General features: G+C 34.1%; 1 protein-coding gene across 4 annotated transcripts in view; it reads right to left on the bottom strand.

Annotated features, from left to right (window-relative positions):
- Positions 1 to 16,757, bottom strand: part of ASCC3 (activating signal cointegrator 1 complex subunit 3) — a 418,508-nt gene that overhangs the window by 215,546 nt on the left and 186,205 nt on the right. For all 4 annotated transcript variants that reach the window (XM_010389420.2, XM_030928567.1, XM_010389421.2 and 1 more), the window contains one exon: positions 14,547 to 14,618. In XM_010389420.2, coding sequence (XP_010387722.1) covers positions 14,547 to 14,618 — 72 coding nt within the window. The remainder of the gene's footprint in view (positions 1 to 14,546; positions 14,619 to 16,757) is intronic.

Genomic DNA, 16,757 nt, shown 5'->3' with positions numbered 1-16,757 from the left:
CGACAGAGTGAGACTCTGCCTCACAAAAAAAAAAAAAAAAGAAATGCAAATCAAAACCACAATGAGATACCATCTCACACCAGTTAGAATGGCAATCATTAAGAAGTCAGGAAACAACAGTTGTTGGAGAGGATGTGGAGAAATAGGAACACTTTTACACTGTTGGTGGGATTGTAAACTAGTTCAACCATTATGGAAAACAGTATGGCGATTCCTCAAGGATCTAGAACTAGATGTACCATATGACCCAGCCATCCCACTACTGGGTATATACCCAAAGGATTATAAATTATTCTATTACAAAGACACATGCACACGTATATTTATTGTGGCACTATTCACAATAGCAAAGACTTGGAATCAACCCAAATGTCCATCTGTGACAGACTGGATTAAGAAAATGTGACACATATACACCATGGAATACTATGCAGCCATAAAAAAGGATGAGTTTGCATCCTTTGTAGGGACATGGATGCAGCTGGAAACCATCATTCTTAGCAAAGTATCACCAGAAGAGAAAACCAAACACCGCATGTTCTCACTCATAGGTGGGAACTGAACAATGAGATCACTTGGACTCGGGAAGGGGAACATCACACACTGGGGCCTATCATGGGGAGGGGGGAGAAGGGAGGGATTGCCTTGGGGAGTTATACATGATATAAATGATGAATTGATGGGTGCTGACGAGTTGATGGGTGCAGCACACCTACATGGCATAAGTATACATATGTAACAAACCTGCACGTTATGCACATGTACCCTAGAACTTAAAGTATAATAAAAAAAAAAAAAAATCAAAAAAAAAAATAAATAAATAAAATTATTCTTTTCTTTTTTTTCTTCTGTTCCAATTGGAATTTATAAACATATTCTCTGAATTGTTTTCTCTCTTTAGGGCATTAAGTGGTTAAATGAAGATGTCAGTTGTGTGGTGGGAAAAAACTTTGAAATGGAAGTGAAGAAGCCAAGGTTCTAGTCTCAATTCCAAAGCATAAGCATATCTCACTTTGGGCATAGTATTTGGCTTAATTTTCTCATCTGTAAATAAGTTGGACTAGGTGAACTTGACGATGCTCTAGAAAATTTAATGACAAAATCAGCATAATTATGATCTATTAAATACCATCTTTGAAATACTTTTTTTATAAAATAAAATTACTAGGGATCTGATCAGAAGATGTTAAAAATATTATTTAATAAATATAACCTACAATTTAGGAAAAAATTAGAATATTATCCATTTTAACTTTTAAGTAATATAACTCAACTTGATTTTTGGCAATGATTCAAATTATAAAGACAATATTTACACCATGATATGAATTTAAGATACATATATATTATGACTATAGAGTATATCTTCTTTATATCATATTTTATGGTAAGTTTTTGATACACTCTTAACTGATATTTATGTTAAAAGCATTTAAATTGAAAAGTTGATTTTGTTACGGGTTTTTACATAAAAAGCATTTAGCCAAACCAACAAACTGAGGTGTGCAAGTTTTGGTCTGTATAGTGAATATAGTATGAATTGTGAGAATTTTTATATGCAAGGAGTTCACAATTAGTGAGAAAAAATAATAAAACTGAAGGTGGAAAAGCTGTCAAAAAGAAAAGCTTTCAAGCTCAGTGCTGGTTTGTAGAGTTGGGGCAGCATTTTCAGTTACAGGTCTGTCTTATTATATATGCAAATAATTGACGTTATACCTGATTTGAGAAAATGGAGGAATCACAGTTGTTCAATGACTAAAAGATACTATGTTTGAAATCATATAGTACACCCAATCAGTATTCACTCAGTATAGACAATCAGTGTTCAAGCTGGGATTTTAGGACCAAAAAGGAAAACTGCTGATTTGCTTGGTCCAATGCACACATGACAAAGTAGATGACCAAATCCATTTCTGTAACAAAAATGAAACTGATACTCCATATGTGAAATATGTCTACTAAGTATCACCACAGAACAGAAATTACTGATCTTTATGTAAATTATGAAAAACTAATGCTGTAAGGAAGCAGCTAAAAATTTTTTTTAAGCTGTGGAATTTGTTTTTCCAACAAACTCTTGTAGCAGCTCAACATATTAAAAAAAAAAAAAAAAAAAAAAAAAAGATTAAAGTAACCGAGGTACATCTGAGAGAAATCCACATCTCTTTTCTCACTTCCAAATAGCACACTTCTCCCTACTCCTAACCTCATAACAGCAATTCCTGTGACACCTCAGAGCACCTTGAAGCAGTCTAAATATTACAGGTACAGGAGGAAATCTTCTAGTGGAAAGGGACTGCTGAAAATTACATTTGTTCTTGGATAAAATTTTGAAAATTCTGAAATCTCATCATCCCTTTCATTTTCCTGAATAATATTTTTGGGAAAAAAATTTGGTTAAAAATTTTCATTTAAAAACAAAACAGGCCAGGTACGTGGCTCATGCCTGTAATCCCAGCACTTTGGGAGGACTAGGCTGGAAGGTCACTTGAGGCCAGGAGTTTGAGACTAGCGTGGGCAACAAAAGGAGACCCCCTCTCTAGAATAAATTAAAAAAAAAAAACCTGGGCACAGTGGCACATGCCTGTAGTGCCAGACACTTGGGAGGCTGAGATGGGAAGTGGCTTGAAGCTCAGGAGTTTGAGGCAGCAGTGAGCTATGATCATACCACTACACTCTAGCCTAGGTGACAGAGGAAGTCTCAATCTCAATCAATCAAAAATAAAACAGATTCACTGTTTCTAAAGAGTTTATAAAACCATTCCCTATTAAGGGGACGAGGTTTGTTTGCAGAAACAGTTAACTCCAAGTCTGAGAAGTGGAAGGTACAAAATTAGATCTTAGAAGATCCTATTGTGCAAAATGGTAAAAACCAGAAGCTAGCTTGAAGGGGCTTCCACTGGTCAAATTTGGGTCAATATTATTTTCAAAGTAAATAGTATAGTGATAGACTGTAACGCTTTGAAGATATCCACAGAGATGTAAATTATCAAAGTCCACAGAGATATAAATTAATAAATAGGAGAGAGGAAGCTAGTCCATATGTATAGTGGGATGAAGGAAATGATGAAGTTAGAAAATCATCAAAAGATGCTAAAATGAATGGGTAAAAGTTTGATGAGGGGCACTATATATTTAGTCACAAAAGTATCTCCTCCCTTATTAGAAACAAAGGGGAAAATAATAACTTTATATGGAGAAACTTAGAGGAAACAACCTTTAACAAGTGATAAAAATGAATGTCAGCAATGCTGGACAAATCCAGTAACATTTACTACCTGGTGTGAAGTACTATGACATAACATCACTTCTGTTGTATTATTGTTACAAAACAAATAGGGCTTAATCATGAAGGAACTTTAGACAAACTCAAATTGGGAGTCATTTTACAAAATAATTGATATATGCTCTTTGAAAAATGTCAAAGTCAAATCCAGAAAGACAAAATAAGGTCAAAGAACTGTTCTAAATTAAAGGAAGCTAAACGGACATGATAAATTAATGCAATATGCAATCTTGGACAGTGATCTTGAACCAGAAAAAAAATTATCTATAAAAGACATTATTATTATTCATTATTAATACAGATGCAAAAATCATCAACAAAATACTAGCAAGTTTAGTAGACCCTGTGTGTCCCTTCCAGACACCTTGGGTTTTGTTGGAAGATAATCCTCCCTTAAATTTCTGGTGTTCCTTCACATCCAGGGCCTTCTGAGTAACAGAAACTAAAGTGCTAAACAGACAGAGAATGTCTTCACTTCCCCAGAGCCATTTTCTCCAATTCAAAGAGTTAAAAAAAGCCTAGATACTCCTTTCTTATCTCCCAAGGAGTCAACTGCTTACATTCCAGGATATAGGCCTTCTTTTCTTTCCTCAAGGGAGTCTGCGTAAGTTCCATAGTAAAAGATAAGGTCCCTGCATGGCCAATTGGTCTACTTTTTTTTCTCTCCTCTCTTTCTCTCTCCAGAGGAGAGGATGAGCAGATGTGCCCATAGCTCCTTTACAAGCTCAGAGTTTCATAATTTTGGAGTACCTCTCCTGTGGTGCAACCCACGCACATGCCGTAGCTGGCTCTTGCCATGTAGATAGATCAGTGGGGAGGTGAAACACAGTCTGTACCCTGACAAAGGTGTCAAAGTTAGCCTATGGCAGGCTACCTTTTAGTATGCAGGTAGGGAAACATCTTAGACACTTTATAGTTTCAGACTTATTTAACAGGTCTCTCTGACACTATTTCTGGAGCAGTTACTAATTTAAATGCTGTGCTATTTAGAAATGCCCACTTTATTTGCCTTAGATAGCTACAGTACTGTAGATGATAGCTACACTTCTCATCTACTCATTTGTAAAACAAAGAAGAAATGAGATGAGATCTAAGACTATTATTCTCTTAAAAACAGAACCTTATTTTACAATATTAAATATAGACACATGATTTCTTTCTTCCCATCCCCTCTCACTTAAATATGCTACTATGGATATAGACCAATGGAACAGAACAGAGCCCTCAGAAATAATACCACACATCTACAGCCATCTGATCTTTGACAAACTTGACAAAAACAAGAAATGGGGAAAGGATTCCCTATTTAATAAATGGGGCTGGGAAAACTGGCTAGCCATATGTAGAAAGCTGAAACTGGATGCCTTCCTTACAACTTATACAAAAATTAATTCAAGATGGATTAGAGACTTAAATGTTAGACCGAAAACCATAAAAACCCTAGAAGAAAACCTAGGCAATACCATTCAGGACATAGGCATGGGCAAGGACTTCATGTCTAAAACACCAAAAGCAATGACAACAAAAGCCAAAATTGACAAATGGGATCTAATTAAACTAAAGAGCTTCTGCACAGCAAGAGAAACTACCATCAGAGTGAACAGGCAACCTACAGAATGGGAGAAAATTTTTGCAATCTACTCATCTGACAAAGGGCTAATACCCAGAACCTACAAAGAACTCAAACAAATTTACGAGAAAAAAACAAACAACCCCATCAAAAAGTGGGCAAAGGATATGAACAGACATTTCTCAAAAGAAGACATTCATACAGCCAACAGACACATAAAAAATGCTCATCATCACTGGCCATCAGAGAAATGCAAATCGAAACCACAATGAGATATCATCTCACACCAGTTAGAATGGCGATCATTAAAAAGTCAGGTTTACAAAGGTGCTGGAGAGGATGCGAAGAAATAGGAACATTTTTACACTGTTGGTGGGACTGTAAACTAGCTCAACCATTGTGGAAGACAGTGTGGTGATTCCTCAAGGATCTAGAACTAGAAATACCATTTGACCCAGCCATCCACTTACTGGGTATACACCCAAAGGATTATAAATCATGCTGCTATAAAGACACATGCACACGTATGTTTACTGTGGCACTATTCACAATAGCAAAGACTTGGAACCAACCCAAATGTCCATCAGTGACAGACTGGATTAAGAAAATGTGGCACACATACACCGTGGAATACTATGCAGTCATAAAAAAGGATGAGTTCCTGACCTTTGTAGGGACATGGACACAGCTGGAAACCATCATTCTCAGCTAACTATCGCAAGGACAGAAAACCAAACACCGCATGTTCTCACTCATGGGTGGGAATTGAACAATGAGAACACCTGGACACAGGAAGGGGAACATCACATACCAGGGCCTGTTGTGGGGTGGTGGGAGCGGGGAGGGATAGCATTAGGAGATATACCTAATATAAATGACGAATAAATGGGTGCAGCACACCAACATGGCACATGTATACATATGTAACAAACCTGCACATTGTGCACATGTACCCTAGAACTTAAAGTATAATAAAAAAGAAAAAAAAATGCTACTATGAAAACAAACGCCGGGCGCGGTGGCTCAAGCCTGTAATCCCAGAACTTTGGGAGGCCGAGACGGGCGGATCACGAGGTCAGGAGATCGAGACCATCCTGGCTAACACGGTGAAACTCCGTCTCTACTAAAAAATACAAAAAACTAGCCGGGCGAGGTGGCGGGCGCCTGTAGTCCCAGCTACTCGGAGGCTGAGGCAGGAGAATGGCATAAACCCGGGAGGCGGAGCTTGCAGTGAGCTGAGAACCGGCCACTGCACTCCAGCCCGGGCGACAGAGCGAGACTCCGTCTCAAAAAAAAAAAAAAAAGAAAACCAACAAAAAATTGATAAAAACGATAGCTATAGATAAAGACAGGACAAATTTATAATGGTTAATCATATTTGAATGTTCTTCTCCTTTTTTCACATTGAGAAAATACGTGGATAATTGTATCAGATTTCCTTGGCATATAAAATTTCATATTCAGCTTTAATAAAAAATACTATCTATTCAATTTTATCGAATGATTTATCTAAAAATGTAGTCAACAAATGCTTATGGTAGCAACCTGACTTATTAACTATATTTACCAATGGCTTAAGTCCAAATATCAGGTGGAAAGCAGCTAATAAGGAGATTCAATACACCATTCTCTAGAATGAAGTAAATAGCTCTCATAAAAACTTCTAATAATATAATGTAAAATACTCTCAATGGATGTTTAGAGAATTTTCTACAACTTTATAAAGACAGAAAAAGGATTGCAAGCAGTCAAACATTACTTTAGAATGACCAAAGTCTATATTTAAACAGCAATAAAAATAATTCAAATAAATAGTATAAAACAAACATATAGAAATTAGGTTTCATTTTTACCAAAATAAATAAAAATAAAAACATAATGTATTTGACAGAAGTGAATCTTTTAAAATAGACTCAAAGGTCCTTTTATATTATTTAATTTGACAATTATATATGTATATATATATTAAATTACACATATACGCACACTGTAATATGATATTGTAATCACAAAATCACATAAATTGCCAAATAATCTAATGCATTCAACTCTTAAACCAGAAATACTTGATTTAAATCAGCTTGATCTACGTTGACTCTTTCAAAAATCAAAATTTTAAAACACATTTTATATAAGAACTATCTTTACTTTTATGTAAAGTAGCAAGTCAGAAAACATGCATTTACACATTGGCTACATGCACATAAAGCACATATATGCAGGGCCCAATAACAATATTTGCTTTTATGCAAGACATTCCGGAGGTGTGAAACAAAACTAAGATAAAAATTACAAAGTGCTATGGTAAAAAAAAAAAAAAAGTGCCTAATTAACAAGGCAAAGCAACTAGTATTTCCTTCACATTTTGCTGCTTGAGAGATAAGGACAGATAGTTAAAGAGGGGAATCAAAGAATACTTAAAGAATGAATAAATGGATGGAAAATTTGGTAACTTCTATAAGCAATTTATACTCATGAGACACATAAAAAAAGAGATAATGCTAATACATAATAGAGGCAAAGATTTGAAGTGAATGAAACATTAGCTTCACTGTCCTGGTTTAAATCTGGTTTGGTGTAAGTTCCTTGATGTTCAACAATGTAACTATATGTATACACACACACACACACACACACACACACACACACACACATATATATATATAAATTTCAAGAAAATAAACAAAACTACTTGTTTTGCTTCCAATTATTTCCAAGATTATGCACAGTATTTTCTTTTGATATTTTGGGTAAAACTTAAAATGGGAAGATAAGAATGAAAAAAGAACATTGTACACTTACATACCTAGGATAGCCAATACCCATCAATATGACAATTGGAACTGAGGTGGCCAAGAGGTAAAAAAAATATTATTTGCCATCAGGAGAAAGGCTGGTAATCTATAATTATTAGTCAATTTTTGAAGGTGATTTCTTAGAAACAGAAATGTCTACTAACAACTTATCAACAATGAGGAAAGAGAAAATAAGACACACATCTAAACAAAGGCTGATGTTCAGCATTAATCCAAGGTTGAAGAAGATGTTTTTCTCTTTAATATCACAAAGTTTTTTATTACTTAAAACTGAAGGTAGAGTTTGAGTAAGAAGCTGCTAAGAATTTAACTTTTTAGACCATATGGAAAAGAACCTAAGTTAACTTACTAAATATGCCATAATCTCTGAGGAAGTTTCAAATTTCTTTTCCTATAACTGTAACAAAGTTTGTACAACAAGAAAAATCTCAACAGAGTTAAGGCATTAATTATTTTCCCATTCTGCAAGTTACACAGGAGGAGGGGAATTATTAACCGGAATGATAAAGCTGTACTTGCATTTGGTAACACAAAGAGAAGCTTACAAATGAGACGTTTCATTAGTTTGAGCAGATGGATCAAAATTAAAGGCTGAATCGCCAACTTTTGATTTCCCAATAGCCAAGAAGAGCTTGAAGTCTTGCAGAGTAGGACTGTTGAAAAGTCAACATGAAAAGATTTTCTCCATCTGTCATCACACATGCCTGAGTGGAACACAACTGCCTCCTACTGTTTTTTAACACTTTTAAGGCAAAGCTGTACATAAAATCTATTAAGTACATGAGCACACAAGTTTAGATCAGTAAAACCCATGGAATAGTATGATCAAAGAATATCAGCATGGTGGTTGAACATGAAATTTGTTTTAATCCAAATAAGGAGAAACAAATTGAATTCATTTGTATATTTAAGATAAAACTGTTAATTTTTCGAGTAAAAAGTGTTTAGTTGCCTGAGAGTCGCAGTTCTTTTGTTTTCGAATGGACACATATTTCAGTCTTCTCACTAATGGTTTGAAATGTAGCTCCTCTGATAAAACCAAAGTACTTAAGGAAACCAAACCAGGGAGAAATCCAAGATACTGAACAACTTGAAGGCAAGAAAAAAGCAAATTCAGAAGACTATTGACTAGAGATTTTTTTTTTTTTTTTTTTTTAACTGATTGTGGGGGAGAAGGGGCAGGCAGCATGAGGTAGTAGCAGGAAAAATTCAATTAGTTTACTTAGACTAGAATAGACTGCGTATTTCTTACTGCTGTACACTGTATTACTATAACTGCTAAGATAACAAAATAGAGCTAAAGTTTACGTACACAGCCCCACAAGAAATAACTTGATTTTCCTTAATAATAAAGAAAAGCATATTTATGAAATATGTAATTGGGTACTTAGTAACAATGCACTATCATTGACCATTGTTATTGGTAATATTGTTATTAACCATGACCACTGTTAATAACAATGCACTAATATGTAGTTAGTTATATCTATAATGAAATTCCAAAAGCAACTCTCTCTCTCTCTATATATATACACACACATGCGCATATAGTATACATACATAATTTACTGTACTTACATGTATAACAAAATATTTAAACAGAAAAGAATCTCAGAACGACAGACACATATAGTTAGGCTTCTCAGTCATCAGAGTTAGAATAATAAAATTGAAGAGTTGATTTGGCTGTCAGTTTTTTAGATAACGTGAAAAAAATGTTGAATTATATATTCTTTTTTATTTTCCGACAGATGGATGCATACAAATCACCCATTCAAAGTTATCATTTGAAACCTTGTACAAAGACATCTAGTGACTGGGATAACATTGACTTCAACCTCAATTCTTATGAGTTAAAAAAAAAAAAAACACAACTCAAAAACTCTATTCTACTGGGAAGTTCTTTGTTGACCTTCTAATACAAGCAGAGGACAGAACACTACAGTTTAGTTAAGGTCTCTCTTCAAGGAGATTAAAAAAGAAAAAATAATCCTTTACGGGGTTCCAAGTTCTTAAAAACAAACCTCTAAATGAGTCTCAATAATCAATGACTACTATGAAGTACCAGTTCTTGTGTGATGGAATAAATCAAGGGTTGCCAACTTTGTTGAAATAGGTATATTTACCAAAATCAAAATGTTTAACAGTCATGCTTTCCAAGTACCTACCCAGCAATTTTCTGTGCTGGACATACTACAAAGGCATTCAGCAGAAGCTGCCACATAGTAAGCTAACTAATTGATTTTAGGCCAAATAGTATTGGCAGATCAACCTGCAAATAGAAAACTTAAACAGAACAAGCCTTTTCAGAAGACTGATAGAGAGAGAGAGATTTCAGTTTTGGGCAACTTTTATAAAGTTAAACATACAATGGAGGTACTTTCAAGAAATGAAAATGATAGAACTTTGTTCTTCACTTATGTTGCAAAAGAGCTCTTAAGTTGAGATGATTACATGAATGTAAAAGACCATTGCCTTACCAGCTTAGTACTTAAAATCTGAAGGCATTGGCCTGGGTATCTGTAATACTAGCAACACCAGAAGCCCAGAAGCAAATTTCAACTAGTGGACCATAGTCCTGATGCGTTTCATATTTCCTATCATCCTCATCTCACTAAGTATGTTAAACTTTTGGAGACAAGGCAATTTATCAAAATCAAATCATATTTACCACAGACTTCCCATGCATATGATGATATACTGAGAACTAAATCAACAGTATTTCCTTATAACCCAGTCTTTTGTGGTGGGACCTGTCCTGCTGGGACACAAAAAGTAAAAGGACAACATTGCAGAAATCAGAAGAACTGATTAAAAATTTTAAATATAATCCCTTTATCAAAGCATTTATTCACATTTTAATGCTATCATTTATATTTATGGTTCTGTCATATTTTTGAATGAGAAAAATACAACAGATTAGATAAACTATAGGAATAAAAGAAAAAAAATTAAGGGAATAAAATGCAAATGGAAGGACAAATACCAACAGAAGCTAACTCTGGTAGTGGAATTACCAGTGATTATTTTTTCCCCTTCATGTTTGGTTTATGGTATGCCTAAGAATTAGATTTAAAACTATTTCTTTATTCAATCTCCTTTGTATTAATGTATTTATTTATTTGTTAAGAGTATAACATTTTATTAAAAGATAAAAATTAAAGTTTACCTCTTTAATAGGGTAAAAAACAAAAGTGTGCCAGGCAGCTACTACTAAGGTAGGAGAATTATCATAAAATTGTCTATTTAAAATTAAGAATACTTTAGAGGTTCATGATGATTGTCCCAATGCAGATGACGCTTTTTACAGTATCCCAAAGCATTGTCCAGCTATGGTTAAAAGAAGGGTAGTTCCTTTGCAATTCAGTCTATTTCACTGTAGAAAAATTGTAGTTCCTGTATCTAGCTCTCTAGAACTTCCATTCATTGGTTCTAATTCTCTTTGCGCAAAATAGAACACACCTTCATTTCATATGACAGCCTTTCCAATACCACCACTTTCCCCCAGACCCCACCTGGGTCTTCTCTTCTGCAATCTTAACATTCCAGTTTCTTTTGACCATTAACTCAAATTATATGTATTCCAAACTTCTCATAATTGTAATAACCTTCTCTTGAACCTCTATTCTCAAAATACGGTACAAAATGACCACAGTCCTTGTAACAAGCCAAATTACAACGAAGTTTTCACCTTCTTTGATTTGAACTTTTTTCCCTCCTATAATGACATTTAAGATGTCATTAGTTTTTCAAAGTGTATATAATACTTGTTTGAATTAAAGTGAATTTATTCAACTAAAATTATCATTTTTTCCAAGACAATGCTTCTTTAATTTATACCTATGAAAAAGTTATTTGAGTTTAAATGTAGGAATTTACATTTATCCATAAGAAATTTTAGTATGTTGAATTTGAATACTGCCCAGTTGAGATAAATTTGTATCATGGTTCTTTCTTACATGATGTCCTAATATTCATTATTGGTAAATTTTACATACATTTAGATGAAGTACATTCACTAGGAAAGATATCAGAGGGGTGCCTCAAGCGACATCCCTCTAAACAACACTTTTCAACCAGGGGCACTTACGTACCCCAGAGGACATCTGGTAATGTCTGGAGACCGTCTGGGTTGTGATATCTGGAGTGGGGAGAGCCACTGGCATCTACAGGGTAGAGACCAAGGATGCTGCTAAACAAATTACAGTATACAGGACACACCTTTCATCTCCCAAAACACAATTATTCTGTACAAAATGTGAATATTGCCAATGTCAATAGGCAAAATACATATCATCTGGCTAGGATACATATATTAATCCTATTTAAATCACATTTAAAAAATTCAGGGGCTACAAGGTAATTTATAGATTCAATGCCATCCCCATCAAGCTACCAATGACTTTCTTCACAGAATTGGAAAAAACTGCTTTAAAGTTCATATGGAACCAAAAGAGACCCCACATTGCCAAGACAATCCTAAGTCAAAAGAACATAGCTGGAGGCATCATGCTACCTGACTTCAAACTATACTACAAGGCTACAGTAACCAAAACAGCATGGTACTGGTACCAAAACAGAGATATAGACCAATGGAACAGAACAGAACCCTCAGAAATGATACTACACATCTACAGCCATCTGATCTTTGACAAACCTGACAAAAACAAGACATAGGGAAAGGATTCCCTATTTAATAAATGGTGCTGGGAAAATTGGCTAGCCATAAGTAGAAAGCTGAAACTGGATCCTTTCCTTACTCCTTATACGAAAATTAATTCAAGATGGATTAGAGATTTAAATGTTAGACCTAAAACCATAAAAACCCTAGAAGAAAACCTAGGTAATACCATTCAGGACATAGGCATGGGCAAGGACTTCATGTCTAAAACACCAAAAGCAACAGCAGCAAAAGCCAAAATTGACAAATGGGATCTAATTAAACTAAAGAGCTTCTGCACAGCAAAAGAAACTACCATCAGAGTGAACAGGAAACCTACAGAATGGGAGAAAATTTTTGCAATCTACTCATCTGACAAAGGGCTAATATCCAGAACCTACAAAGAACTCAAACAAATTTACGAGAAAAAAAAAAACAACCCCATCAAAAGTGGGCAAAGGATATGAACAGACATTTCTCAAAAGAAGACATTCATACAGACAACAGACACATGAAAAAATGCTCGTCATCACTGGCCATCAGGGAAATGCAAATCAAAACCACAATGAGATACCATTTCACACCACTTAGAATGGCAATCATTAAAAAGTCAGGAAACAACAGGTGCTGGAGAGGATGTGGAGAAATAGGAACACTTTTACACTGTTGGTGGGATTGTAAACTAGTTCAACCATTGTGGAAAACAGTAAGGTGATTCCTCAAGGATCTAGAACCAGAAATACCATATAACCCAGCCATCCCACTACTGGGGACATACCGAAAGGATTATAAATCATGCTGCTATAAAAACACATGCACACGTATGTTTATTGTGGCACTATTCACAATAGCAAAGACTTGGAATCAACCCAGATGTCCATCAGTGACAGATTGGATTAAGAAAATGTGGCACATATACACCATGGAATACTATGCAGCCATAAAAAGGGATGAGTTCGTGTTCTTTGTGGGGACATTGATGCAGCTGGAAACCAGCATTCTCAGCAAACTATCACAACAACAGAAAACCAAGCACCGCATGTTCTCACTCATAGGTGGAAATTGAACAATGAGATCACTTGGACATGGGAAGGGGAACATCACACACCGGGGCCTATTGTGGGGAGGGGGGAGGGGGGAGGGATGGCATTGGGAGTTATGCCTGATGTAAATGGCGAGTTGATGGGTGCTGATGAGTTGATGGGTGCAGCACACCAACATGGCACACGTATACATATGTAACAGACCTGCACGTTGTGCACACGTACCCTAGAACTTAAAGTATAATAAAACATTTAAAAAAGAAAAAAAAATAGTACCTGCCTCATAGGTTGCTGAGAAAATTCAATTAGTAAGTATAAGATAACCTTATCAGTTTCATACATTTACGAAGAACTAGAAAAGGTTAGCTACCATTATTATTGCTAGTATACAACTTAAAATACTCGTGATTTCCTAAAAAGTTATTCTTAAAACCAAGCACCATCTCCAGAGATTAGTTATGAATGTGATTTTAAAACTATTTCCTCAAAATAGAAAAAATGCCTCAAGAATGCTCAGTATTCCAACGTTCAAGGAGGCAGTGTTCCATGCTCTCAAGTCCAAATCACCTTCGATTTATTTTGTATACTGGAGTTGCAAACAAGATTTAGTCTGGGACAAAGAGGTTTCACTACTCTTAAAAGAAATTTAAAAATCTAAGGGCCAGGAGAACACTTTACATGTCATAAAAGGCTCACACTGTTTTAAGAAATGACATAATAAAGTTATTCAAAGAACCATGAACAATTGGGAAGTGGCCAATTTTTATATAAGCAATTATTATCACTTCACTTTGTCTTTAACGATCTTGATGTGAGTATACTGAACAATGGAGAATTAAAGAATAAAAGTGCTTAATTTCTAAGCACCATCAAACAATACAAAACTTTATTATATATATTACATTTCAATTGATATTGCTTCATGAAAACAGTAAGAATATAATATTTAAAATTAAAAATGGCAAACAAAATAGCATGACCTATCAATATTGGGATAATATCTATGAATATTTTTATGACTTACCCATTGGGCTAAAGCAGTTATTAATAATTAGAACCTCTGAGTCATTGCCTCAGAATTAAAGACAAATTTTCTTCTGAAGAGCCTAAAAATTAATAATTTTTATGACTAAGCACTCTCTAAAAGCAGGATAAAATAAACGAAGTGTACCTGGTGTCCAGCCTTTACTTGCTTCAAAACATTTTCATAACATACTTCATCCATGTTATTCAACTGCTGCATCTTAAAGATTTTAAAACATTAAAAAAAATCAGATGAAACAATTATAAACTTTCTAACTACAAATAAAATTTTGCCAATTACAATGCATTTTTTTAAACTTTCAGACTACCTAGAATGCAGAGGCAACAAATTCCTTACAAACATATAACAATCCATAAAAAAATATGCAATGCAACTTAAGAGTACAAATAGAATAACTCAGATAATAGTTTCTGAGTACTAACTTTATAAACTCACCAAGTTTTTAAAATACAATATCTTTAAGGATATTTTTGTTAGTTACAAATATTCTAGGATAATTTTTAAAGTTCTCTCTGCTTTTCCGAGAAGCCCATTCTCCAGGCTATTTTCCTTATATTTCACTATATAAACCATACAGCACACCTTTCCTGTATGATTCTCAATGTTACGAGAACACTACGGATCAAGTGTCAAATGGCACACAGAGCTGAAACATACGGTAACACACTATTTCTGTAATGTATACTGAGAGAGGTTGCTATTCAGAATGCTTCTACAGAAATATTTTTCAGATTAATTGGAAATCTAATATAAAATTTATGAATTAAGAAAGGGTCTCTAAGTATTTAAGATGATGGATATCCCAATTTAACTGATTTGATATTCAGTCAAATAGATTTGACCAAAGATTTTCATGTAATAAGTTAATACAGTCATATAATTATCAATGTATTCATATAATTATGAATGTATTATGCCCACATATGCCCAGAAAATATGTAAATCTACTATGTATCAATTTAAAAAAATTTAAAAGGGTCTCATATTCCTTATTAATGATAAGAAAGCTTCTAACCTAAAAGTAAGGTGACTAACCCAAAGGAGTAGGCATGTGACCCAGCCTATTATCTCTCCACTTAACATGTATTAGTAAGAGTTTAGAGGAGGATGAAAAGCATCATGTACATCTAAAATGACAGTGATTTGGATTTTTTGTTTCATTAAGGTAAACACTTTAAAATATTGGAACTCTTATGACTTATAGTTAAGTATGATGAGGTGATCATAGGATAATTTACTCCCCACAAATAATTTAAAAACAATCCCCACCCCCTACAAAAGACAAAACTCCCAATAACTTTTTCATTGTACTTTGGATTCATTTCTGATCAAAGCCATTATTCCAAATTAGGCATAACACTCACACCATTCTCCCATTCCTTTCATGATTGTGATGGTAATGTACTGTAGTGAAATATACTTTGGATTTAATTAGTTTTAGGTGATTTACCAATTTGTGTGATGCAACTGAAAGAAAATAAAGTTTAAGATGGCTGACAAGCATGTGAAACAATTTTCTTCTCTTTACATCTCTCTGTGATAACCATCTGCTTATCATTTAAATTATAAAGCTTAAAACATTCTAAAACTATAAAAGAAGCAGTTCTACATCTATCTTACTGATACATCGAAAATGAACTAAATAATCAAATTATATTGAAACATAACTGAAAAAAACAAGCAGCAAATATTGCTGAAAAGCAGCACTTGAAACAATTACAAAGCTTAAAATATGCATAATTGTATATCATAAACTCTTCCTTTGTGCACAAGTCTAAAATGACTCCCAAGAATTCTAAAGATACCTTACTTTCATGCAATGCAGTTACAGGACATTAACTGTTGTATTATAGTAACAGTCACTTTGGATATTTTTAGGTGAATATTTTACTTATAATAGTATAAGGTAAAAATGGCTCTATTTTACTAATAAAATTGTTTTTAGACAAGAAGTGACTGTAATACATTAAAGACTAAGGTTGACATAGTAACATATGATTCTATCTTGCTCTCTTTTAGTAAAAATCTCAAAAGGCCTGTAAATATTTTCCTAAAACTATTTCTTCTACACAAAAAACAGGTGTTGTTGAATAGCATGATGTTTAAATTTTAAGCAATGTTTTCCTTCATATTATAAAATAAGTCTATAATAAGCACCCTAATAGTGGGAATAATGTAGGTAGTACTAATTTTAAAATTAGATAAGCTTTTTAAAGCATAGAATTTTAGAAATGCCATTTATATCTATAATAATTAAGGTAATTATAGAACATTATAAGTTAAACGGAACACCTTCCTTGATGGTTGCTACTATGAAATTATTTTTCAATTTCATAT

This window comes from Rhinopithecus roxellana, chromosome 4 (genome assembly GCF_007565055.1).
Source record: "Rhinopithecus roxellana isolate Shanxi Qingling chromosome 4, ASM756505v1, whole genome shotgun sequence".
NCBI lineage: Eukaryota > Metazoa > Chordata > Mammalia > Primates > Cercopithecidae > Rhinopithecus > Rhinopithecus roxellana.
The sequence above is the reverse complement of the archived record's forward strand: the minus strand, read 5'-3'. Positions and strand labels throughout refer to the sequence as shown.